Consider the following 26,519-nt stretch of genomic DNA (forward strand, 5'->3'; position numbering starts at 1 on the left):
ACCCACATTAACCTGGAAGATCATATTTTTCTTACTCGATTTGGGGACCCACAGGAACTCCCACATTTCGTGTACTCGATAATATATTGAGTAACTCATAGAGGGCATCTTGTTCATTCTCTTTTTCATCTTTGGGGTGTTTTGCTTGCATAGAAAAGACAAGGTCTTGAACCATAGATCAAAACTCTAACACTTTGCCTGAAGTGGTAGCATATTCTAACTTATACCGATCTGCGACCCACAATTACATTTACAATTAAAGTAAATTCAAATTAAATGCTTTTGAGAGTTTTAAAAGCTTTATAAAATAATTATAAAATGACCATTTGTATCTAGTTCTGTCATCAAAGCAAATACTGACAACTAGAGAATGGCTAATGACCCGAAGAAATTTTTGCCTCCTTCTTTCCTACTTTAAATAGGAAATGACTTAAGTCTTAATCAAAAGTCCTTCAGGGGTGCCCAGGTGGCTCAGTTTGTTAAGCATCCAACTTCAGCTCAGGTCATGATCTCACGGTTTGTGGGTTCCAGCCCCTCATTGGGCTCTGCGCTGACAGCTCAGAGCCTGGAGCCTTTTCTGGATTCTGTCTCTGTCTCTCTCTGCCCCTCCCCCACTCATGCTGTGTTTCTGTCTCAAAAATAAACAAAACATTAAAAAAAAGAAGTCCTTCATTTTACCTATGGAAAAATCTTTTTTTTTCTTTTCATCAGTTAAAATATTAATTTTCAAAGGTTGGTGTGGGTGGTGGCTCCAAACTGCAATACTGTAACTATTGTTATGCTTTATTTCACAATATAAAATGAATTGCCAGCTTAATTCATTGATCATAATAGAGTAATTATATAGATTGTACATATTGAGTCAATACATGCCTTGATAGCCCTCAAATTATCTATTATTTATTTGCCATATTTTCTTTCACGATCATCTTTCATGAATGTGAATCCTAAATTACAAAATATCGCCACAACTTCAGTTGTAAGCCATGGGAAATCATCTCTCAATAGAATATAAGAATGAAATGTTCTGTAAGTTCTCAAAATACGATTCTCTTTCTCTCATCTATCCTCTTCTATCAGCTATCTATCAATCATCTATTTATATATCTATTGATTCCTTTTCCCCTTCATCTGAAAACAAATTTAGAAGCATGGTCGCTTAAATGGAGCAGTTGAGAAGTTAACTGAGGTACACCAGATTGCCAAGTGGAAAAACAAATAGAAATAACCGATATGAAATAAATGAAGAAATTCAGCAGATCATAAAAGAACAAAGGGTGTATAACCATGCAACTCCATGGACAGTGACTCACATACAAGCAAATGAAAGCAGCTGACCACGTACCCACACACCTTGGCAGAGGTGCACTCCACACCCGTCGGCCACCACCAAGACAGATGATCTCTGACGTCCCTTCCAGGCGGTAACCTGATGAGCATGAGAAGGTCAAAGTGTCACCAACCCCAAAGCTGAACCCGATTCGGTTACCATATTGAGGAATTCCAGGATCTTCACAAGGTTCGAGGTTATATTCTGTAAATTAGATGGAGAGAAGGACGAAGAAAATGATAGTATTCACTTTTAAGGATATATCGCTGTTGTTTGCAAACTGGATGCTCCCGGGCTTAGTCAGACATTTAATAAGTGAAGCATGTTAATGACACACATACTTTTCTTCTTTTGTGAAAGATCTAATAGCTTAATAAATACTTTTATGTGTGAAATTCAATATAAATGAGAAAATGTCACCTTCCGAGTGATAAATTGAAAATGTAGCTATTTATCTCCTATTCTTTTCTCTGCGTTAGAAACATTTCCATTTCACTGATTTTGACTTATAATAATAGCATAAGAGATGCATATTTTCAAACACAAAATAACATTTTGGATGAGATCATTTGCACTTTTGAAATGCATTTTACTTAATGGTTTTAATCTAAATGACAAAGGCTCTTCGCCTCTCCTCTACAAAGAGTTCTATTAATCCATATTCTGAAAAACACAGGGCTTCAGAAGGCAATGGTTTATGTAAGACTGAAATGCCCACATGCTGAAAATTGTTACATTATAGATTTATATAAGACAATTTCCGCCAGCAATGAATGAACATCATGAAAATGAACAGCTGAACACTCTTCAAGGTATAACAGAGTAGAGTTGATTAAACAACAATATTATAATTTATATACCATTCTAAGAAGAAGTAGCTTATCTAAAAATATTCCCAGGGCATGCACTTACCTTGTAATTTCAATGGAGAACAAAAGGGATTATTCCATGTTGATGTATTATTCTATTTAAAAAATGTATTTGGATATACTTTTAACACTCTAGGTTAAAATTGATTATGCTCATATACTATTCATTACAGAATACCTTAATTATTTTAGAAGTATTTCCATGCAAATACTAGAGTAAGAACTGAAAACAAGGTTAGCATTTGTGTGATTTTATGTATATATATTATATAATAAATATATATAATTATAATATTACAATTTTAATTTTAGCAAGTGGACATAAGATTTACTTATTAATATCTCTGTATTCAGAAATAACTACTTGCCTCATTATTCCATTCACTAGAAAGTGAAACTCTAACTGATACAAAACTTTTTATTCACTTTGGTTGTACAAATTTTTTTCCTGGATTCCAAATTATAATGTTGTCTCTAGATGAGGTTATTCTAGAATAGAGGGATAACCACATTAATTTTTTCTAGATCATCTGTTTCCAAATCATTAAATTGAGTTTACCTTAATCTTGGCCTGTAAACCATGCCTTTTCTAAGACACATAAAAAATAGAATATCACTGGTTTAATTCATATTCATTGGAGTCTAACTAAAATATATATTTGGATTTCCATTTTAAGTTCACTAAGCATTTTAGCTACTTTTGCCCTCTGTTAGAATTTTGTAGGAATGCAAGTTAAAGAAATGTAATTAATCTATTTAGAGTTTCTAGCAATTCATTCATTTATTTATTTAGCTTTTGTTTAAAGGTTCTCTTAAATGTACTACTATAGACAATCTTCAAAGTATTTCAAACTTCCCTTAAAATTTATTGATAGAGATTTGTTTCCCCCTGCTCCATCTTGTCTGTCATTTTTCCCTCTCTGTCTTGCCATACCTAAATTATGCGCATACTTTAAAAAAACTGACTTTGTTACAAAAGCTTTTTTAATTGGTCTATTTTCTTACCAGAGAATGTAATATTGAATCCTTCATATGATATTGAAAAATCTGAAATGAAGCGCAATTGAGCTCTGAAATTTCCATAGAGACCAGCATTGATTGTTGAAGGAAGTTCTGAACCAGTAAGGCGTGCCAGTGGTTGGGTAAAACTACCATTCTCTGTGATCAGTAAATAGTCGTGATGGTCTTCCAAATGAAAGGTGTGAAAATTGAACTGCACACCTATTAAGAAACAGGAAAATTAGACTCACAAAGTATATCGGTAAAACACAGGAAGTTACCAAACTAACTAAAACCAGGACTTGCCTTGTAATTAAATTCTCTGAAAATGAAAAGCACTGCTATAAAATATTCCAAGTGTATCATCTAATAAAATCTTTTTTTTTTTCCCTTTAGCTTTCTTATAAGACATGTAGTGAGTCATGTTTTGGAAACTGCTTGGAAATAAAATTTAAAAATCAATGCCTGAAAAGAAATCACCTGAGTTTTCTGAAAATATCAAGGAAAATTCATATGCTTTATTGATATAGAAGTGCAGCTTTCTGGCAAATACTTTACATGTCTCCTTCAATTCCTTCTGCAATCTCCTCAAACAACACAAAAACAGTGCTTAGTGATACAACACACAACTTCCGAAGATGCTTAACTCTAGAAGACAAATATATAGCAGGCATAGGGAGAAACTGTTGAATGAATATAATGACTATTTTTCACACACTTCAACCTGTGTGTATAACATACTGAAAATTACACATATAATTGTTCAGATCCCTGAAATTCACAAACTAAACTCATTTGTTGCAAATACAACTAGATCAATAGACACAACATTACCACCAGCAGAGCCTCTTTGGTGAAACTTTTCTATCACTTCACTTTGCCAAAAGTAACCACTCACTCAACTTCTAGTAGCATAGGCTAATTTTGCTGCCTTATATAAATGTTTTGTAGTTTATATAATGGATTCATATAACATATACTCTTCTGGGTCTGAGTTTTACTCAACATGAGGTATGTGAGATCCATCTCTATTTTTGCATGTGGTTGTGAGTTATTTATTTTCAGTCATATATAGTATAGCATTTAATTTTGTGAAGACACCATATTCATTTATCTGTTCAACATTTGATGGTCATTTAGGTACTTTGTGTTTTAGCATGAATGCAGATGGTGTTGTGAATATTCAAGTATGTCTTCTGAAGAAGATCTGTTTCTGTTGGGGACATAGCTAGGAGTGGAAATAAATACTGGGTCGTGCCCCATTACTGGGTCATCAACAGTAGCTCTAATAGATACTGCTTTAAAAAGTGGCTGTGTCAATTTACATTTCCATTGCCAAATCTGGTTGCTTTGTATCTTTGTCAATAGTTCATTTTTTTCTCATTCGTTCCATTCTGATGAGTATGGTGTGGCATTGCCTTGCGGTCTTACGTGAGTTTTTAATGATATTGTCTAAAATAGATGTTAAAGACTGACAGTTATACACACACCCACACAAAACCCTCCTATTGTGGGGTAAGGTACTATGTGAAATAAAGGATGACTACTACATTCATCTTTCCCTTGAAGTATTTTAAGTTAACCAAAAAAAAAAAAAAAATCATTAAAATATGTATTAAAAAATCCCAAAACCCAGAGTATGATAAGTAACATTCTTTAATATTATTCATTGACATTGTAGCTCAAAATGCTGAATATGCTTCCACTCTTCATTGCTTTAAAAAAAAAGGATATAAAATGAGACCAAATACACTGAAAACATAAGCAATTATAAGACAAGGTTATTATTGTATAATGGGCCAGTGATTTGGATTTGGAAAAGATTTGAAATATATAACAATATTATTTTTCAAACTCTTTTTAAATATGTAAGTTGTTTTTTTTTTCCTCTCCACAATGAGCAGGAATCTAAGAGCCCTCATAGAAGGAGTCCAGAAATTGAGTCAGTCGTTGAAATGTTCTTCAGTATAAAAGTGGTAATTGGCCCTAGCTAGATGCAAATAAAAATGTTGCGTGTAGGTATGGCAAGGAGACAATGCTTTGCCATCTAGAGTAATTGCTATCTATATTTATAAAACAACATATAAGTTGAAATTTAGATAAGTCAATTTGACATTTACTATGGAATAAAACTAAGAAAAACTAGAGAATAGGAAAGTAGATGGACAAATGACAAGAAAAATGTTTTTTTGCACATAACATATATTTTTAGAAAAATGTATTTACTCTCATATGCACTAAGTTAATATGTGGGAAAATTAAACATTTTGTTAGATGAAGGTATTAAGAAGCCCATTGTTGAGTGTAAACTTGCCTTTCTAAGACTTACTTTTTTCATTTGTAAAATGGTGTCTAGGGTTGACTTTAAGTGTAAATGAGCCAATATATGGGGATGGCTTGACACAGTGCTTTGCACAGAAGAAGGGCTCAGCAGATGTTAGCTATTGTTATTATTCAACATGAGAGCTGATTGTTTTTTTTTTTTTTTGTCACTCCATCCTAGCCAGCCACTTTATAAAAGGAAACTTCTATTTGTCAGATTATGATTTAAACAATAAAATCTATTTTTATTACTTCACAACAAGGTAAGACCTTCAAAATTCTGCTAAAGGTCAATGAATCCAAGTAAGAAAATGGTACTAAGAGACTCCTGTACCGTAGGCATTACCGAATATAAAGATTTAGAAGACCGTGAATAACTCCTGGTCTATCTGAGGGAAAGTTCAAACATTCTGCTAAGTACTATAAAGGTGATTAATATGTCAGGACAGGAGGATAGAAACAGAAGTAACCCACTTGTCAGAAGGGTCAGCAGAGGCTTCCGAAGGCAAGGAATCTCAGAAATGAGCAGAATTTTGTAGAGGAGCAGCTCGAGGATAGATATTACAGGAAGAAGGGGCAGATAGGTAAGGACACACAATCTTAATAGAGCAGTGGGTATTTGAGGAGTAGTGAGGACAAGCCAGTGGTTTCAACATCATAGTATCTTCTCAGAAAAGTGATCATTAAAGAAGGTTTATGAAGGCAATTACTGTTACAGACATAATGGGAAAGATTTGGGCTTAAAATCAAAATATCATGAATATCTAGATTTCAGTTATAGTTATGTCACCAACCATGACATTGACGGTGTCATTTAGACTCATGTGTGTCTTTTTTCTGATCCTTAAGTTTTTAAGATTGGATTAGACTGTGCTTTATCTAGTGACAAATCTACCTTTAAAAGTTCAAGGTTTTTTTGTTTTGTTTTGTTTTGAATATAGTCCTCCACCATCCCCACCTCAGATCTCTAGTGGACTAGAACACGTAATTAATGTTTATTTATTTATTTATTTATTTATTTATTTATTTGAGAGAGAGACAGACAGACAGACAGACAGAATGCGAGCAGGGGAGGGACAGAAAGAGGGGAACACAGAATGTGAAGCAGGCTCCAGGCTCCGAGCTGTCAGCACAGAGCCCAACGTGGGGCTCGAACCCATGAGCCGTGAGTTCACGACCTGAGCTGAAGTTGGAGGCTTAACCAACTAAGTCACCCAGGCGCCCCTAGAACACATAATTAGCATCTTGATTTCTGAAATATGTCTAAGGAAAATCTCTTATGGTATCATTGTAAATAAGGAGCAATATAGGCTGGATGATACTATGGTTAACTGAATTTGAAACAACTGTTTGTATTTGAACACCTTGACTTAGTGTTAAGTGGTGAAGGGGTTACTGATGGTATGTTTGAAGTATCTTATATCTTAAATATTTAGATACTTAGATCTGTTCTAGTCAAGATTGTATAAACCCCTAAAGTCCTGATGATCATGATTATTTAAGAAAATTCTAGCAATAGATATAAATATAAATAAAATGTAAGTTGTTTCAAAACGATCTCACAAAAACTCTGGATAAAGACTAATATGATAAAATATAAGTGGGGTAAACATAAAAGCCTCAACTGCCCTCCACTAGGGCTATTGAATCGGGATAAAGGTTAAGGAGTCATTTCAAGGTTAAGCAAATGGAAGAGATATAAGCAAAACAAACAAAAACAAACAAACAAAAAACAGGATTATGGGGAGTGGTGATGAAGACATATAAATGACAATGAAATATATAAATGTAGGTAGGGAGGTAATGTGCTTTCAGAAAAAAGAGCACTTGATGTGGAGTCATAGGATGTATATTCAAGTTCTTTGTCCAACCTTCACAGGCACCTTGGCTTTGAGTGTATAATAAATAACCTAGTCTAGTGAGTTCAGATTCTTGTCTATAAAATACAAATAACACCTACATGACTTCACAAGGTGTTTGCAAGATTCTACTGATCCTTGATAAAATCAATTCTTAAAAAAAGGGCTTGCACTGAAGATCGAAAAAAAATCAACTGTACAAATACACAATTTTAGGATTTGGGCTTTAAATGAGTATTATGATGTAACAGCAAAAAATTAACAAAAACATGGATGGGCTTCGTTAATGGAAAACATTTCTGGAGTTAAATAATGCCATATTGTGTTTTCTTCTGGAAAAACACATTTTGGAAGGATGTTGATATCTCTGGATATCAATAAACTGGAAGACATCCAGAGAATGGTGATTAGAATGGCAATGGCAATGAAAATATCTTGTGATAAAAAATTGAAGGAAGTGAGGTCTGGGAAGAAGACCCTGGGATAAAGGTTTTCTTGATCATGATCGCATGATCATGGGGGCAGCAGACATGAAAACATCATGGGCACAATCAAGTGACTTGGTGTGTTGCAGAGTTAGGGTGGAGAAAGGATGAGGTTGTTGTTTGGGTTGATTTGTCTAACTCCAGAGGGCAGAACAGGGATAACAGTTGCAGAATAATTTTCAAACATTTAGAATTGTACAAAAATTGAGCAAATTTTCCCAAGAAAGAAGTTTCCTGTCGACACAAGTGTCAATATCAGGCCAGTTCATCATCTTTCTGGAACACTATAGAAAGTGGTATACTAGGTGACAGGTTACACTGTATTACCTTGACAATTCTTCCCAACTTTAAGAGATTATCCTTCATATAACTTTGGTTACCCTTTGGAGTAGTTGTACTTCTAACAAATTTTGTTGGCTCTTAAAGGAAAGCATCTAAATCTGCATTTCTTGCCATGTAAATACAGATTTAATTAACACTTGCAACCTGTGAAGACGCAAAACCTTAAGTGTTAATTAAACCTCTATTTACATAGCAAGCAGTATGTAGCCTTCCATTTTCTTGTATAATACAAGGAAGCTTATTTTAAACTCCATTAATCCACTGCACACTGGAATAATAGGATGCTCTGGTTAACTTCCAGCAAAGAGTCTCGTATTATGGAGAACAACAAAAACCACAGTTTACAAAGTCTTCTACTTCGTTCCTGCTGTTCAGTACCAGAATACTCATTTTAACTTTTTTTCTCAATAATTTTTAATTTCATTATAATAATAATTCCAATATAATCCTCACCCGCAATAAAATGATGTATAATTTTAATAAAGGCAAACTTCATTTGTGAAAACACAGTGAATTCAAATGTATTAAACATAAGCTTTAATTTTAAAAATTGTAATAGCATCTTTCCATTGCTGAGATTGTTTTTTTAAGATTTTCTATAGTAAAATCAGTAAGTACAGAATAATAGTAAAAATCAATAGGAACAATTTAACAACAGAGCTAAAAGGAAAACTACTTCTCCAAAGCAGTTTTTAAAATGAACAAATGTACCCTTTTTTAAAAGATTAGCACATAGAGATCTTTAGGGAAATAATCTTAATCCATTTTTGTTTTGATATATTAGGATCGCTGTTTTCCCACTAAGGTGTTGCCTTAATTACTTCTGCAAGCTTAGAAGTTTGGTTGTATTGCCTGAATGAACCATATTTAGTTCTACAGAACCTTTCATTTATTTGTTCAAAAGACATTTATTAACAACGATCATACGAACAGTGCAGTTTTAGACTCCCATTCAGTTATGTGAGATATATCTGCAGTTCTAACAGAAAAATGATATACAAGTATTTCTGGAATGGTTGTAAATTCATATGACGAATATAATTATCATAAACAATCATAAACATGTTAAAAACAATGTATATAAAGATGTCATGTTTGCTTTACAATTGGCTCAGCTCTTCAGATCATCTTCCTATTGCCTTTGGAACTTTTGAAATCAACCTCTTAATACCGTGAGAGAGACAAAAGCCATCATGTCGGAGATTTTGTTGACATGAAAATTCCCAATAACATTAGTTTAATATACCAAAAGAAAATAAATATCTCTTACATTACCCTTCTGGTAAAAACATAAGTGTATTTAATACTATGGAAAAGTAAATATAATCCTCTGCTCCGGTTACTCAGATTGAATTTTGTGTTAGCATATTTTAGTACTGATCTGTTTTTGCTCATGCAAAATGACATTGTAAAGGACAATGAAACAAAAATAGATGCAATGAGAATTCAGAAGATAGTCCAATTATCATTGCATGAGGCAAATTACCTTTTCCATGAGTTACATCAACAGTCCACGTACAATTCAGAGAATTTGGATAAAATTCCGGGTAACCAGGTGATAATATTGTTCCACTAGGCCCTCTAACATCTCCTCCACATAATGCTGAAAATACAAAGAAATACAGTCATATGATCAGTCATAGTTAGAGAGGCAGAGGCTGAACAAATCTCTCCTCGCTTGAAATAGAATGAATCTGATTTTCTTTGCTTAAGCTACTTCTCGGTAATAACAGGAGTGTGTAAAAAACCTCTTCCAATGCTAGGAAATAGTTTCATCCACACAGCCCTGGAGAAGAAAAAGGTATGTAATAGCCTCTGGGAATTAGCCTCAAGATAACGTAGCTCATCTTCCCCCATTTGAATTTGAAGTACATACTTATCTTATACATTTCTAATTACAAGTAACATTTGCATAAATTGGTCATAAATTAAACATGAGTAATTAATTGTTTAGCAGCCCCTCTTTTATTAAGCTTTAAGAAAATGAATTGTTAATTATGCAAAATCATTTATTTTAGATTCCTAAAGGGGTATGTGTCATTCTTCATATAATTCTTTTTAAAACAATGAGCAAAGCTGCAGAAATTTTGAAGGCTGCTTCTGCACTTCTGCCTTTCTCCAGGAAGTGTCATGAAGAAACTGGAACTTTTGAGAAGCTATAGCTTTTAAGCAAATATTTTAAGGTATTAAAAATAAATACATGTTTATGAGCTAAGGTCCAATAAATTAAAATGTGATTCATTTTTTTAGAACAAATTGTAGTTTAGGATGCCTTCTACCACAAACAACAACCATCAGTGGTTATGGTATACCAGATAGTTTTATCAGTATTAAAAATTCCAGGTGGAGATGCCAGCTCTCCTGGACGTGGCAAAGGAAATAGGGGCTGTGAATGCAACATATGGCCTTGTCTGCTCTGATCCTTCTTTAACTTCCCTGGAACACAAAAAGGGGAGTTTGGCCTTATGGTTTTCCATGATTTCCTCCAAGTAATGATGCTCAGAAGAGTTGAGGCAATGTTGGCTACTATTCTACACTGACCTGACTAGAAATAAGTTGTCTGCAATTCCTGTAAGTGTTTAAGCATGCAGGCTTCAATATAGGTGTGTGTTTGTGTGTGTGTGTGTGTGTGTGTGTGTGTGTGTGTGTACACATACATATATATATAATCATTTACATATGTATATAAACTAATATCCATTTCTACTTCTCCTTTATTATTTCTTTTACTCCACCCAGGAGTAAACGAAGATCTTTTCAAGTGCCTCTCTTGAAGTTGTCCTATAGATTGCCTCCCTGAAACCAAAATAAACCCATGCTTTCAATTCCATTTATTATCAATACATTGCAATAATATGCACAGTTTGTTACCTTAGGCTCCTGTTTAGAGCCTGCATAGGACTTCATTGGCAACTATTATTACTGAACCTCTCAAATTTCCTTTCAATTTTTAAAACAGGTCCATTGCGTTTTTGTGATCAATTTAAGAGCTAAGTATACAATTTCCACTGTATCCTGCTGATAATGGTGGTGCTAAGTTGACCTGTTTTTACTTTCCTTGTAATGCATATGCTTTCTACTTCTTGACAGAGGACTGTTTATTTTTTTCCCTAGATTATTTTTACATATGTCCATTTATTCTTAATACACTATATTTCCTTTTTTCACTATTGTGAGAGCTGGAATGAATGAATGAATGAATGAATAAATGCAACATGGTGTGAATTTGTTGACTGAAATGTGACGAATGAAGGTGCTCTATGATGTGAAAGGACTACCTTTCATACAGCTAGAGTAACACTTAGTGAACAGAGAATCAAAATTAAGAGAGTTAAATTAATTTGTAAATTAACCACAAAAAAAAGAGATGTGAAATTTTTATTCAGTACATCAGACATGTGCTCCTGTGCATGTCTGTGTAACCAGCATGTGTACAAGTTGTAGACAGAAAGCCCTCTATACATCAGCATTCTTTGGAATAATGCTACTTTGTCAAATCTCCTTTCTGTACTTGGAGGATTTCTTGACAATTTTCTGTCAGTTACACCTACCACATCTATGTTGAAGACAGACCATTAAAGGGACTTTCTGCAGATAAGTGAATAAAGTTAGAGAAACATAAACACATGAATATATTTAGGAAGAATGGTGCATAACTAATATACTACTAATGACCATTTATATTATTACTTTGATTATAACCAGATGATAAACATAGAGTGCATTTTTATGACACAGGGGAGATTTCTGTTATTTGAAAATATTAGTAGTAGATAAAGACCTCGAAAGGAACGGACTTAAAAATAGAATTTCATGGTATATTATGGACAAAGAGTGTGATTTAGGTCTTTTTTTCTGAAAGATGAAACTAAAAATATGAAAACTATGAAAATGCATACTTTATTTTATATTGTAAAACCTAGGATAAAATTGCAACTGATCACTAGTTTTTAACAAGAGAAAAACTACCACTCACAATGAACTTCCAATGTGACAGGTACTATTCTGAAGACTTTTATTTTTATTAACTCCATTAATCCCCATATCAACCCAATGAGGAAAGTGCTGTAATTATTCCCAATTTACAGATGAAAAGCAAGTACGGAGGAACTCCAGCAGTCTTGTTCCAGAGTCTGTGATCTTAAGCCAACTCTTTTTTTTTTAACTTTTGCATTTCGCAGACCAATACATTTTCTTTCTTTCTTTTTTAAGTGTTTCTTTATTTTGAGAGACAGTAAGCAAGAAAGCAGGGGAGGGGCAGAGAGAGCAAACCCCTAGCAGAGCCCCATGCAGGGCTTGAACATATGAACAAGGAGATCATGACCTGAGAAGAACCAAGAGTGGGATGCTTAACTGACTGAGCCACCTAGGCACCACTTAAGCAGACTCTTGAATCAAGTATTGATTTGCTTTCACAAGTTTTTTCTACCAAAAAAAAATAATAACAATTATAGCAAGCTATGATGTCCTTCACCTATGTTTAATTTGTAGCATTCCCCTCAAATGATCAATCTATATAAAAACTATTCAAGTATATTTTTCATTTTCTCAGAGATTCATTTCAATCCTTTCATATTCAAATCACTCTCTTTTGAAAGCTCCTAAAACCTAAGTGTGTCAGTATTCTTGTCTTTAATTGATTTATATCTTATGAATTCTCATTTGTCAATGGTTTTTATCTGTAATTGAAACAGTCTTCCATCAGCAGCAGCCACAGCATCATTTTCATCAACCTAATGAAATCCTTCATCTTTCTAAATGAGATTATTTTACATTGCAAATATTTGGAATTGTATTTGCTTTGTATTATTGGTTTTTTGAACAATCACAAGAAATTAACGACACATGCATTGATATAATGCATAGTGATACATGCTAATGCAGGTTGAGTTGGATTAATTTTATAAGTGGTTAATTTATTACAGAATATCCTGTCAATCTGATGATGTTTGCTTCTCTAAAAAGTCCCCGTCCTATTAGAATGCTAAGAAAGTATAAGAGGAAATCAGCCCATTAGAATCGCTCATGACAAGACTAAAATTGTAAGATGAATGAAAGTAGGTAAATCTTACATGTGATTTTATTTTACTTTGAGATAGAAAATGGAACTCAAATATATTATAAAAAGATACAGTGATACACAGAGCATTGAGAAAGTTGCTCCAGTAATATTTTTTAAATTCAGTTTGAGAGAACACATGGTGATTTGTAAGGTAAACTTCATTAGAATTAGAGTGTCCAAAAAGGATGTCATGGATCTCTTATCTGTTTTTGTAGGTCACCTCTTCTAAAGAAATTCTAGTTTATCCCATCAACCTTGCTGATGGATGCCATATGTCTTTAGGGATGCAAATACTTTTGTAACAGACATAATAGGTTTCTATGTTCTTGTGAATGGGAGATAGACAAATTGTATATCAAGTGAAACATGGCAGAGAAATTAGGGAATGATAAAATGTACATGGGTACATAATACCCAGTTACTTTATATTAGAGCAAACAGCTGGCAAGGATAAGCATATAAAAGGACAGAGATTAGTAGCACAGCAAGGTCACAATGATAGCCCAAAATATGAGTTGAGGGCAATTAGCCAGACATACAATGATCTTGGCTAGTAGTTGTTTCCTTTTTCCCTCTCTGATTTTTGCCACATATGATTACTACTTTTGTCACATGATAAGTATCAGAGTTTTAAAATAGTAAAGTCTCCTCAAAAGCCAAGCCCTTGAATGTTATTGCCCAGACCTGTAAAATTACACCTTGCTCTTTGTTGTGATATATACCCGGCAAGCATTCAATTGTCTAACTCGAGCAGACAATTTCTAGACTGAGATCCATTAAAACATTTTGAATATTACAATGGAACACAGAAATAACCACCTAATACATATCCCATTATGATTTTTTTGTTTGTTTCTTTTTAATCTGGAATTTGTTTTCTTCTATTTCCAGGTTTCCCCAATTTGAACTGTAAACCCATATCAGAAATTCTTTTTACTTAAGTACCATGCATATTTGCTTATCTTGAACTCTTGGATACTAAACATCAATCCATATACTCTTTTGCTAGTTTAGCCTATGTACTCAAACCTTTTAATTATATGGAACATTTAAATTTAATATTTTAATAATATGGAAGAAATAAGGGAGATTATGAGTTTAAGTACACTCAGTTCAATTGTGTGTTCTGCCTCTATGCCCTGGGTGATCCTGAGCTAATTGTATAATCTCTCTAGTATCTAACCACCACCCCCACCCCCCCCCCCAATAAGATAGCTATAGTGTTTGTAAAACAAAATGGGATAATATGAGGGTGAAATTGCGGTGCCAAGACAAAAGGTGAAAATAAGTCTTGTGTTAAGCAATTCAGAACATATGGCCCACCCAACTATTTATCATATAGGTAGCTATCTTAATTAACAATATTTAGTTCCTAAAGGGTTGAGTCATACCAGGCATATGACCTCAAATTTACCCCTAATACTCCTGACAATCTTCTGTCCCAACTACATAGAAAATACCACCTAGCTGTGACTTTTGACATACACACTACTTTTGACACTTTTTGGTCAAAGTAGAATGCTATCCTAGCTTTTCTTGTCTGACCTTCTCCAGAGCCATTCAAATCACAGTTCTATGAAAAACACTGTAGAGATATTCGAGAGTGAGATCCAATAATGTAGCTAGTAAAAACTGTGTGGGTGTGTGTGTGTGTGTGTGTGTGTGTGTGTGTGTGTGAATAGAATTTCTGTTATGTCAGAAGATGTCTTTTAAAAATATATGTTAAAGAAACAAGAAGAATGTATGGTTCTTGATCTCAAGAATATAATAAGGAAAATAAGAAAATGAGTATAGCTGTTATCTCCTCCAGTAGCTCAAGAATATAGACAGTGTTTTTCCATGAACAACAATATTTCTTTAGTGCCTACACAGTAAAATTAATGAATATTGATTTAGTGAATCAAAAAGTGGTTATAAGTTAACAACAACAACAAAAAATGCCATAGCAAATAAAGAACGACAGGGTCCAAGAAAAGTTGAGATTTTGCCCAGATGCCTTATCCACAGAAAGCATAAGTCAATAACCTTTAAAAACTTACTAAGATTTTGACACAGCTTAGGAGAAGTCTAGGACTTTCCAGTGTAAGGGGGGAAAATGTGGATGGAGGAAAAGGGTGGAAAATATATATGCAAAATCAAAACATAGTTAAGTATTCCTCAAAGGTTAGGAAGTATATTTCATTCATTCTTTTCATTCAACACGAATTAATGGAGTCTCAACTGTGTGACAGGAGCTGCTCTTGGCACTAAGGGCATAGTAGTAAACTTAACAAAGTTCCTGCTATATAAAACTGCCATTCTGGTAGAAAAGTGAATGGTAAACACATAAAGGTATTAGAGAATGGATAGTACTATAGAGAAAAGTATAAGTGGCAATACAGGTGGTACTCTGGTGAAAGATAAGGTATCAAATTGTCAAAATAGCACAGAATCTAATTGAGCCATTTCTGACTTGAGGTTTAAATTTCCTTGGTCAACAATGAAACAAGATAAATTTAAAAAGGATCAGTTTTTACTCAGAAACCTATGTATACAGAAAAGAGACCTGAATTCAAAGTACTCTTTCCATTTGAAAAGAATTGATAGTAAAAAGGATAATGTATCATTTTCTAGTCACATATTCCAAGTAGTGCACTATTTAAATAGCTATACAAAATTCTTAAAATAAATATGTGGCATCACGGAGGAAAGAATGCCAAATGTATAATTGTGCTTCCATTTTAAAGGATTTTACTACTTTACTATTATGGAGAATGTGGGCAGGGGCCAGTATAATAGCGGACTTACATATAGGATCTGAATCTAGGCTACCTGAGTTTCAGTCCTGACTCTGTCTGACACAGGGCAAAATACTTCATCTTTGTTTGCCTTAATTTTCTCACCTGTGAGGTGGTGACCATAATATCATTCAGTTTATAGTTATTTTGAAGATAAAATGAGTTAATATATATAGTATTAGTATTAGTATCAGTATTAGTATTAGTATTATTTATAATGTAGCAGTACCAGCACATAGTGAACCGTCAATAAATGTTAGCTGTCATCATTATTACAACCAATCATAATTGTCTAGTTTGCTTTGTGAATCAGTTAACTATGGACTGTGAAAGAGTCCATCATCACAAGAGATGATCTGTGTGAGAGTGAAGCATTCTGTACCTTGAGTATCCAGGTAATCAAGGCCAAACAAGGTTACATTCTTGGATGAGGGAAGGGAATTCTATTTATTCACATTTCCTCCCTTTATCCTAGGAAATTTGGATTAGTTTCTTCTGGGGAAAATGTTTAGGTTGGAGGTAAGAAATAATCAGGTCAGTATACTAGATAATAGGGTGTTGAGTTCAGTTCCAGTTAATGAAAAATTAAGTAGTTGCTTTATACAAAACTCAGACATTGATAAAAAGGAATAAATTGAGCCCATGTCAAGTTATGCTCAGTATTAAATAGGAATATAACATAGGACAGATCTAGATGGAGGTTCAAAGGGACAAGATCTGATCTTTCAAAAAATTGATGCCTTGTAAGGATGCAGGAAGGAGACAGAAACTGAAAAGGACAGAGTCCACATGGTTAAGGATCATAAATTCCATGATTAGTAACTTGAACTTTAATCCATAAGCAACAGAAAGCCATTAAGTATTTTTGACATGGGTATAATATAAAATAATCCCAGTGTGAAGGAGGGAAGTTAGATTGACAAAAATGCTCTGATGTAAGGTTGATTGTAGTTGCACTGGCAAGAGATGATGAGGGTCTGTGTTACTCTAGATCTATTCACTTTTATTATTAATAAAACTTCAGCATGTTGGTATACTGGGGCGTTATTTTTATACTCCTGCTTCTTCTGACATTACCTCCATACCTTTTTATCTTGGTGAACTTACTCATGTCAACCATATGGCTTTATCAGGGCGTGGCAAACAGTACCTTTACACCACTATCTTTTGTCTCAACCATAGAAACCGATGGATAAATGTCCTGGACAAGGCCAATGATAATGGGCCCTTCTCCTTTACTATAGTAACTGGTCCAGGTATGGACTGATCAGAAATATTCCCTTGGATTTTTCTCATTGGAACAAGGAAGAACTTTCATTCTTGTCTGATACTGGAAATATGTGACTATAAGTTTCTATGCTTCTAAGAGTGTATTTTCCACCACTAAACCCTCATGTAGATAAGACTGGCTATAATTAAAGAGTATTATGTCAAGGCACAGAGAAAAGCCCAGGTAGAAAATGGATAGAGCCTTGTAAAGGTTTGAATTCACACTTATAATTATCTTTAAGAGGTACACCAATCCTGCCTTTTCTAAGATTTGAATAAAAAACAAATTCTGCTTTTATTTTTTAACATCAGTTTCAGTTGGGATCTGTCACTTACAATCAGAAGAATGCTGACTATAATAAATAGCATTGTGCCAAATACAAGGAAGATGTGCTGAGGATTCCTTTAAATCTTGTTATAAAAACAAATTGGCTTAAAGCTGTTACTGAAAAATGATGGTACTGAAAGTACTTGAAAAATTAATCATAAAATGACAAATGTGATCTTCCACCTTGAACAAGAATAAGTACAGAAATAGTGTTACAAATAAAATTAAAGCCCAGGACCAAATAATGCATAGATTTACATTGTGTGTGCTTTTTGAGAAAGGAGGTATGAAAACACTTCTCAATCTTAGGGAAGCAGTTTCCTCCACTGTATTTTCACATACATTTTCTGAAAAATGAAGCATTTCTGACTTATTCTACATGGAAACAAAGAAGAGGTAAAGACACTGGAAAAACACTCATCATAACCAGAAATTTGTCACCACAGGAGAGTCAGGGTACATTGTCATAGTGCTAACTAGATAGAATTTGAACTAGCCCATGTTGCTTTCCAAGGTGGGAGGTAATGTTCTCTCCCTTCAGTGCATTCATTAATACCAATCTGACATTTTTCAAAGCTCTTTGTCGAAGGTTGATGAACACAGTATGCACTTAAACTGGTTATCTCAGCATATTTTGAACATATATATGTCATCATTAGGCATAGGGTTAGTTTGGCTGGTTATCAATATTTATTGTTTTTTTTTCTTTTTGAAGTATAGTTGACATATAATGCATTCTTTATTTTCTGTATTAATGGTCTGGTAACATATAATTACCAAATTTCAAGATTATCTTTTTAAAATATGAAATATTTGTAGTTGTATTAAGTCTCACATTTTATAAATACTATATTGATTTCTTTTTTGTTTATAAGTTAGCTTATTTTGCATACTGAATTAATTCTTACCATCACAGGTTGGGAGTGGATGACTCCACCAGTGGTTTTTTTCACATAGAAGAGGCTCTTCATGGCTCAGCCTATATCCTGGATCACAACTAAATGAAACAGTAGAACCGATGGAGAAATCATGACCATAGCGACGGCCATGTACAGGAATGCCGGGGTCCAGGCAAGAATAAGTGTTCACTGTAACACCTAGGAGACAAAGGGAATATGACAAAGAGTAAGTTTGATGGATTTGGATTTGCCAAAATTGATTCTTATTTCTCAAACAATTGTGAGTTACGATTTTCACAAATAAATGAATGTGCCCATTACTTTAGTTAAACAATCAGCAATTTGTTTAGCAAATTTCTTCTGACATTTTCTGTCCACAAAGTCCACATTCAGATCATTTGGTTCTATGAGAACCTGATGAAACTGTACAGTTACCTATCAAAATTTATAATGTCATAAATTCTATAGATATAAATCTATAGCGATAAATGAAAGTGTGAACACAAGTACCTTTGTAATAGCAGTACAACTGCTCTGGTGGCTCCTTGTCAGGGTTTCAACAGCCTGTAGTGCACTTGGTGTCTCCAAACGATAATCTCCCTTGTGACTTATAATGCCTAATTGACATCCTACCATGACAATGCTTTTCCCTTAATAAGACATGGTTTCCCAACCTTGGCCCTGTTACGTTTTTAGATTGAATGACTTTACTGTGGGGCTGTCCTGTGCTCTGCAGTATGTTTAGCAGCATTCCTGGCCTCTACCTTCTCCAGTCATGACAACCAAAAATGTCTCCAGGTATTGCCAAATGTTCCCTGGGATGCAAAAATGCCCAGAGTTGAAAACTGAGGTATAAGGTAAAATAAATAATTACCTTTTTGTTCCTAAATGAAAGACTTAGACAATGAATAACTGTTGTTTTGATACTTCAATAATACAATAATTAGCATTTTCAAATTGTGTCTGATTAAATCACATTCACAAGAGAAACGGTTTACTTGTATTAGCTACCCAACTTTAAAATGAAGTATTTAAAATAGATTCAAAAAACATAGGAGTTCACTTTTTAAAGAGATCGATTATACTTTTTAAATATATTTATCAAACATATTCATTTCATTTCAATGCTATTGTTTTTAATGAGAAATTTAAAAATAACAAAAATTTTATCTTTAACACAATTACTTTAACCTGCTATGTTCCTCTTCTCCATGTGACCATTTGTCTTCTAGGCACCCAAGGCTTTGAAACCCTCATTCACCTTTGACTCCTTCTCACAGTTTTGTTTTTCCTCCACAAAATGTATCTGAAATCCATCCTCGTTGAAAAGCATAATGTCATTTATTACTTCTCTTACCCTACCCCAGGCCTGCATCACTTCAATTATGTAGGACAAACCATAATCCCTGGCCTCTCTTTCAGTATCCTCCACCTCCAGTCCATTTGGGATATAATTTTGGACATATGTATCCAAAAATATGCTATTTCTTTGCTTTTGTACCATATGTTTATGACACCAAGTTCAGTCATCACCCTGACATTCAAGACTTCCGAACTGAACTCTACTATTTGCAGTTTTCATTATCTCTCAGTAGTCATCTTTCCTCCCAGTCAGGTTAAGTTTCCTCACTAGTTTTCTATTTTATTTCAATACCACAAACACCCTCAGTCATCCCCTTCATTTATAAAATCTTCTCAATTTTTACCAGACAAGCTCAGATGCCCTCTCCTTCAAGTCATGATCTTCTAATGCTCTGGCTCATTCTGTAACTTTCCTTTATCCAAAACTCCTATGTTGTAGTGAAGTCTTAAGAAATCAGGGAAATGTGTGCTTGAAGAAGTCACATACAATGTAAATCATGGTAAAAGCAAAAAACAAGCAAATGTAATGATCCCAAAGTGATTTTAATGGTTTCAGATTATTTGGAGTAGAGGTCAGTAAAGGTTAATCATTTAATTTGTCCTTCTTGTCTCTCCAATTGATGGATACAGTAAGATCTTGCATTTCTTTTATGTCCCTTACCGTACTGCATATATCTAGCACTCAAAGGATAAGTCTAAAGAGATATTTCATAATTGATTGACAAGCAAATAGATCAAAGCAGTGGAAATGTTTTGATTTCTCTACCTTTCTCATACGTATTGACTTTAAATGTAACAACTGTTCTTTAAACAATATATTCTCTTAGATGTCTTCCATTCTCCACAGTTGAAAAAAAATATGTATACATGCATATAAAAATATGTCTTTGGAGATGGGTATCTGTGTCTATAAATTTGTTCTGTATCCATTTATAATTGTATTGTTTTATATATTATTTACACATCCAAGAAGACTCAATTATATTTATATTTAAAGAAATACAACATAATAAGCAGAAGTGTTTATTGGGAGGCAGGGGGGAAAACTACCGAAACACAAAATGGGTTATGTTCCTAAATTCTATTCCATGTTGTTATTATTCTAATTTTTAATGTGTTCTGAAAACTATAAATCTTATTTTGTTTGTACAGTTTTTGCAATCTCCTTGTTTTTAAAGAGAGTTGAGTAAATAGTGCCCTAGCAGAGGGAGTCAAATGAAAATCTGGAGTGCAAGCAATTTTAGTACTGCAAATAATACATCGAATTTTGGTCTCCTGGGAAAATCAAGTTTTCCTTTATAATGGATATAGTTTAAAAAAAGAAATTCACCAAACACCAAATATGTTCTTATAGTTTTAATTAGTGTAATAATCAAATTTCATTCTACTGATTTTGGAGGTTTTAAATGGTTCATTAAAAAAAAAAATAGCTGGTTACCTGCAGCTGGCAAACTTATTAAGTAACAACAACAAAAATAGATCTTTGCTTGTTTGTGTTCCTGAAACGAAAGGGCTTGTGATGTTAGAGATTATTTCATAGTAGTAATTAAACCACAACACTAAATAGAATAAAAAATGAGAGGAAGTGATTTCTTGTAAACCAATTTAAATTGAACATTACTGCCTGCTGCCAGATTTGACCAAAGCCAACATCCAGTAGGTCTTTTATCAATCTCAGCCTCTCTAGGTCTCAGCCTCCACCCTGTCTTTTTAGTCACTAGCCTCCAATAGTAACTTTGATTATGTTACCAAGAGCTTGTGGGTGACAGATTTTCTGACTGACAAAGATGCTCTGCCTTGACCAAACTTTAGTCCAGCTCCACTGAACCCTTTTGACTAGGTCTCACCAGTGGCCCATTTAGTCCAGTTTTAGCAGAAATCCTGCTGGGTCAGTTTATTGAAAATCCTCCTCCAAGATAAGGCTATCTGATCAAATTCCTTATTCCCCACTCTCGATATCTTTTCACTCTGGCTTGCCTTTAGCAAAAACCCTGTCTAATGTGTTTAGCCAGATTTCCCCTAACTCTAATGGTTCCTCTTAGCAATTCCGATCCACTGGTCCCCACTTTGCTCCATGACTAGAAATTCCCACTTGTAGTCAGAGCTGAGCTCAATCTCTCTCCCTTAATATGAAACCCCATTGTAATAAAAGTCTGCTCTACTGTCTTTAACAAGTGTTGGCGAATAATTTCTTTTATAGCAAAAGAATACACTAGAGCTTGACATCTCATTTTAATTCCGCATCGGATTAGTTTTCAAAGAAAAAATATAAGAGCTACCATTCACTGAGGACTAATTGCATGCTAGCTATTATAATCACACTTTGCATGTGTAATTTTATTTAATGTTAAAAATTTTCCTGTATCTGACATGTGATAGAGACCACACACCTGGGTTGCGGTGGGATTGAACGTGATTTGTTAGGTATAGAATATAGCAACAGATCAACGGAAAAGGTGCCTGCCCATTTGTAACATATTGATAAAAATGAATTGCTAGTAAGAATTTTGAAATAGATTGCAAAAAACGACTCCAACTCAATTTTAACACATATATGTTAAACTAAAAATCTCAATTAAGATCCTTCAGTTCATTTTAATTTATAAGTATGTGTTAACCCTCTTATTACACTTTATAACAATATCTAAGAAATATAACTCCATGCCATAAAACTCTAAATAAAGAGAAGTTAATATAATTTAAAAATGTTATGGAAAATATAATATTTTAAAAAGCAATGAATATATATTGGTTATGGTTTTAAATGCCCATGAGTCAATTAACCAGGTCTACCAAAAAGACACCCAATATAGAAAATAAAGATATAAATTTCAAATGCAGGCATTTTTCTTGAGAGGGAAGGGGGTATTGGAGACTTGAATATAAAAATAAGTGAAATAATACCTATCTGCACTTGATATAAAGATATCTTGCAATAACCCTTTAAATGTGCTATTAGAACCATTTCACCAAAACTGCTTTTCATATGCAGATACACAGTGATGTACCCTGAGATGAAAATGCACGCATAGATGAGTTTACATGTATACATCATATGCAATACACCCACATATGTATAAATATGCCACATGTTTGTAAATTAAAAAAAGTTTGTTTCTATGTATATACCAGGATCAAATTATTTTTAAATATCAGATGTATTTTAGATGTTTTAAATAAGACTGTACGTGGGATTATTACAAGCTTATTTCAACACTGTGACTTACAGCTTGTTTTAATATGCGGTCTTTGAGCGGTTATGTTAGCCATATTTGAATATATGTGTATGTACTAGACTTTCTGATGTTAATATACTTTTCAATATTTTATACAAAATAATAAAGTTGAATATTTTAAATGGAAAATGTGTGCAATTAATGTAGGTAAAATTAAAAGAATGATATGAAGCACATGCTAAAAAATTTGTCAATGTTCATATACATCCTAGATTGACATTTATTACTATTATGCACCACTAAAATTGTGCACAAATTACTAGTACAGAAACTCATTTTTTAAAATTTGTTATTTGATACTTCTGACAATCTGTCAGTATTTCCTTTCATAATAATGTTAGGTAGATATTGTTGAAAAATCTGTAAAATTTATGAAAACACATTATTATCTTGTAAACCATTAGCATTCTCTTCAAAGGAAGCCTTAATTGTATTTTCTTAATAAATCTTGTAGCTCTTTTAGTAATACGATGGTAATACAAACGTAGGGGAAACAAAATAGGGAAATCAAAATATATTTTGGCATTACTTACTTTCATAATGAATCTTGAAACCGTTGTTAGAACGGCTGTTGTCTGTTGTAAATAGAAGGTATATGAAATTACTGCTACTGAATAGAAACTGGGGCACCTGCGTACCATTATAAGATCCAAGTAAGGGTGACAGCAGATTTGGCCCATCATGCACTTCCAGAACATCATAATTCAGTTCAGTCTGAAATCTGAGATTAAGAGACACACGTAGAAATATTTTTATTAGAATACCACTATAAGGAAAACAATAATTTAGATTGCTATTTAAATGACTATTTAAACGTTTTACCATTTTTGTGTTATACTTTTCTTTAGCTTATCTCATATCATATATCACTTAAGACCTCATCTGAAGCTCTTCATCTTATGGGAAATTATCCTGAAAGAGGTATGTGCATACATCTGTTGTTCATAAGTAAGATTTCTTTCAAATATTGTGGAATATCCTCAGTAAATAAATGACCTTTTCATTGACCACACATATTTCGGGAGTTGCTTTTCTTTTATCTTCCTTATTTCATGGAAAACTATGTGATTTATATTTATCTTCAATCAAATAATCAGATTCTTAGAGCAATTGTATATAGATTTCAAATCCGACTTCTGCTTTATTAGAGTGGTCCTTTTTTTGACAAGTCTATTTTGTCCATTAAAAATAGGGTTTTTTTTTATTTCAAAATAATGGTTCTAATTATAAGTAGGTAATGACAATAACGATGATGCAGTTGATGTTCACTAAGTGCTTGAGGCTCTTGCTAAATATTTTATCTACATTCATCTCTCCAAGCCTCAAACTAACCCAGTAAGTGAGCCCTTATTATACTCATTTTGCAGGTAACAAAACTGAGGCCTGCAGAACTTACATGGTTCAAACCTAAGTCTCTCTCTCCCTAATGACTATACTAAGCCATGAAAAGCTGGTCAGTTGTATTTTTAGATTTCTGGTGGTTGTTACTGTTATCATTTTCAATTCTTTTAGAAGACGTAATTTTTATAAATTGCAATCAACACAGATCAACAATATTTTAACATGCATAAATACTATCAACAAAATAACATTTTGTGTTCATTCCCGCACTTCAAGATTGTACAACATTCTGAATTGGAAATCAGAAATCTTAGCCGTGGAAAAACTTTACTTGGAATCATGGAAAATTGAGCAACTTATTGCCTTGTCCCTGATGATCCTGCAGCCCAGGAATTTCTTTTTCTACCAATGTATTCCTACATATCCTCCAGTTTTCAGCTTGAATACGTCCAGAAGCAGCCTTTCCCTGATATCAGTGTAGGTTAGTTTCCCTACTGTATTGCTTCATTTTATTGCAGCTTTTGTGATACCAATCATGGTTGTGTTTGCTTGTTTAATAGGTGTCTCCTTTAAGAGTCTATATGTTCCACAAGGTCAAACGGTGTCTGTATTTGCCAATGCTTTGCATATGGCAGGCACTCAAATATTTATTGGATAAATGAAAGAATTAATATATTTGAAAGACAAAAATATCTTTCTTTACTCTATGGTTGTTACCAATTTTATACAAAGCATTCAATACACTTAGATACTTTAGTGTTTACCATGAACCTTGGGTGGCTCAGTGGCACCTGGGTGGCTCTTGGTTTTGGCTCGGGTCATTGCCTCACAGTTCATGAGTTCGAGCCATGCATCTGGCTCTGTGATGTTAGCATGGAGCCTGCTTGGGATTCTCTCTCTCTGCCCCTCCCCTGTTTGAACACTTGCGCGCTCCCTCTCTCTCTCTCTCTGTCTCTCTCAAAAATAAATAAATAAACTTAAAAAAATTAAAATGTATCTTCCAATGCATTTTTGGTAACTAGTTGTCTCCAGTACACTCTTAAAAATAATTTTTAGTTACAATGTCCATCAACTTTCAAAAGATTACTTTACTATACACTTGCCAGCCTTTTCCAGTATTACAAAATTAAACTACATTATTCTTCAAATAACAAAAGAAAACTCAAAACCTGGTCCAAACAACTGAATGGAAAATCTAAAAACCAGAAACTTTATTTCATTATAAAATACAATTACAAATACAGCATATAAGTAGTAAAAATTAAGTGTACAATTCAATACTAGTTAAGAAGTGCAATTAAAATATTTTTCCATCTGTACCATTTTTATATCCTGTTAAGCAATATACTTAGTAAAGTGAATGAATTTCATAAGCTTATCTTAGTCTTTATTTTGCAATATGGAATATATTGCATTGGTCTAAAAATAGCTTTTCCAATAATACAATTTAGAATAGGAAATATATAGGAACACACTATGTCCTTTAAGTAAATGATCAGACAATGGTACATTGTGAATTCATTATTTGGTTGTTTTGTAGTCAGTCTATTGCAGTATTAAAACTGGAGTTTCATTTCGATAGCTAGTCAGCTGATGATAACCAAATTAAAATGCACAGAAGAGTCAGAGATTACTCTGAATTGAAACCTAAAGAGACAAGTCTTAATAGAATAGCAGCATTAACTGGTGATATAGAGAACAATGTTCAGTAGGAATGAATCCTTAAAAAGAAAATCGTCACAGATTCGCCTCAAGGAATTATAAAAATACATTACAATAATCAGGGAAATGAATTAGGGTTACACAATAATTTGAATTTTTTTCATTTTGTGTTTCAAGATAGTTGTACACATTGCTCATAAATTGTCTCAATCTAGCGTTCATTTGTTTATGACATTAAAGTTAGTGTTATTCATAAACAAATGTTATGGAACCACTAGATGATATTCAAAATGAAATCAACCTTATCTTACTCAATTTTTGTTGTCTTTTAAAAACATTCTTGATGTAATCCAAACCCATTCTGACCAAATTGAAAT

General features: G+C 33.5%; 1 protein-coding gene across 3 annotated transcripts in view; it reads right to left on the reverse strand.

The window, feature by feature from the left end:
• CSMD3 (CUB and Sushi multiple domains 3) overlaps positions 1 to 26,519 on the reverse strand; it is a 1,240,952-nt gene that overhangs the window by 384,170 nt on the left and 830,263 nt on the right. For all 3 annotated transcript variants that reach the window (XM_042923788.1, XM_042923787.1, XM_042923786.1), the window contains 5 exons: positions 23,673 to 23,860; positions 18,551 to 18,739; positions 9,693 to 9,809; positions 3,205 to 3,420; positions 1,346 to 1,534 (listed from right to left, as the gene is read on the reverse strand). In XM_042923788.1, coding sequence (XP_042779722.1) covers positions 1,346 to 1,534; positions 3,205 to 3,420; positions 9,693 to 9,809; positions 18,551 to 18,739; positions 23,673 to 23,860 — 899 coding nt within the window. The remainder of the gene's footprint in view (positions 1 to 1,345; positions 1,535 to 3,204; positions 3,421 to 9,692; positions 9,810 to 18,550; positions 18,740 to 23,672; positions 23,861 to 26,519) is intronic.

The sequence above is a fragment of the Panthera leo genome, chromosome F2, assembly GCF_018350215.1.
Source record: "Panthera leo isolate Ple1 chromosome F2, P.leo_Ple1_pat1.1, whole genome shotgun sequence".
NCBI classification, from domain to species: domain Eukaryota; kingdom Metazoa; phylum Chordata; class Mammalia; order Carnivora; family Felidae; genus Panthera; species Panthera leo.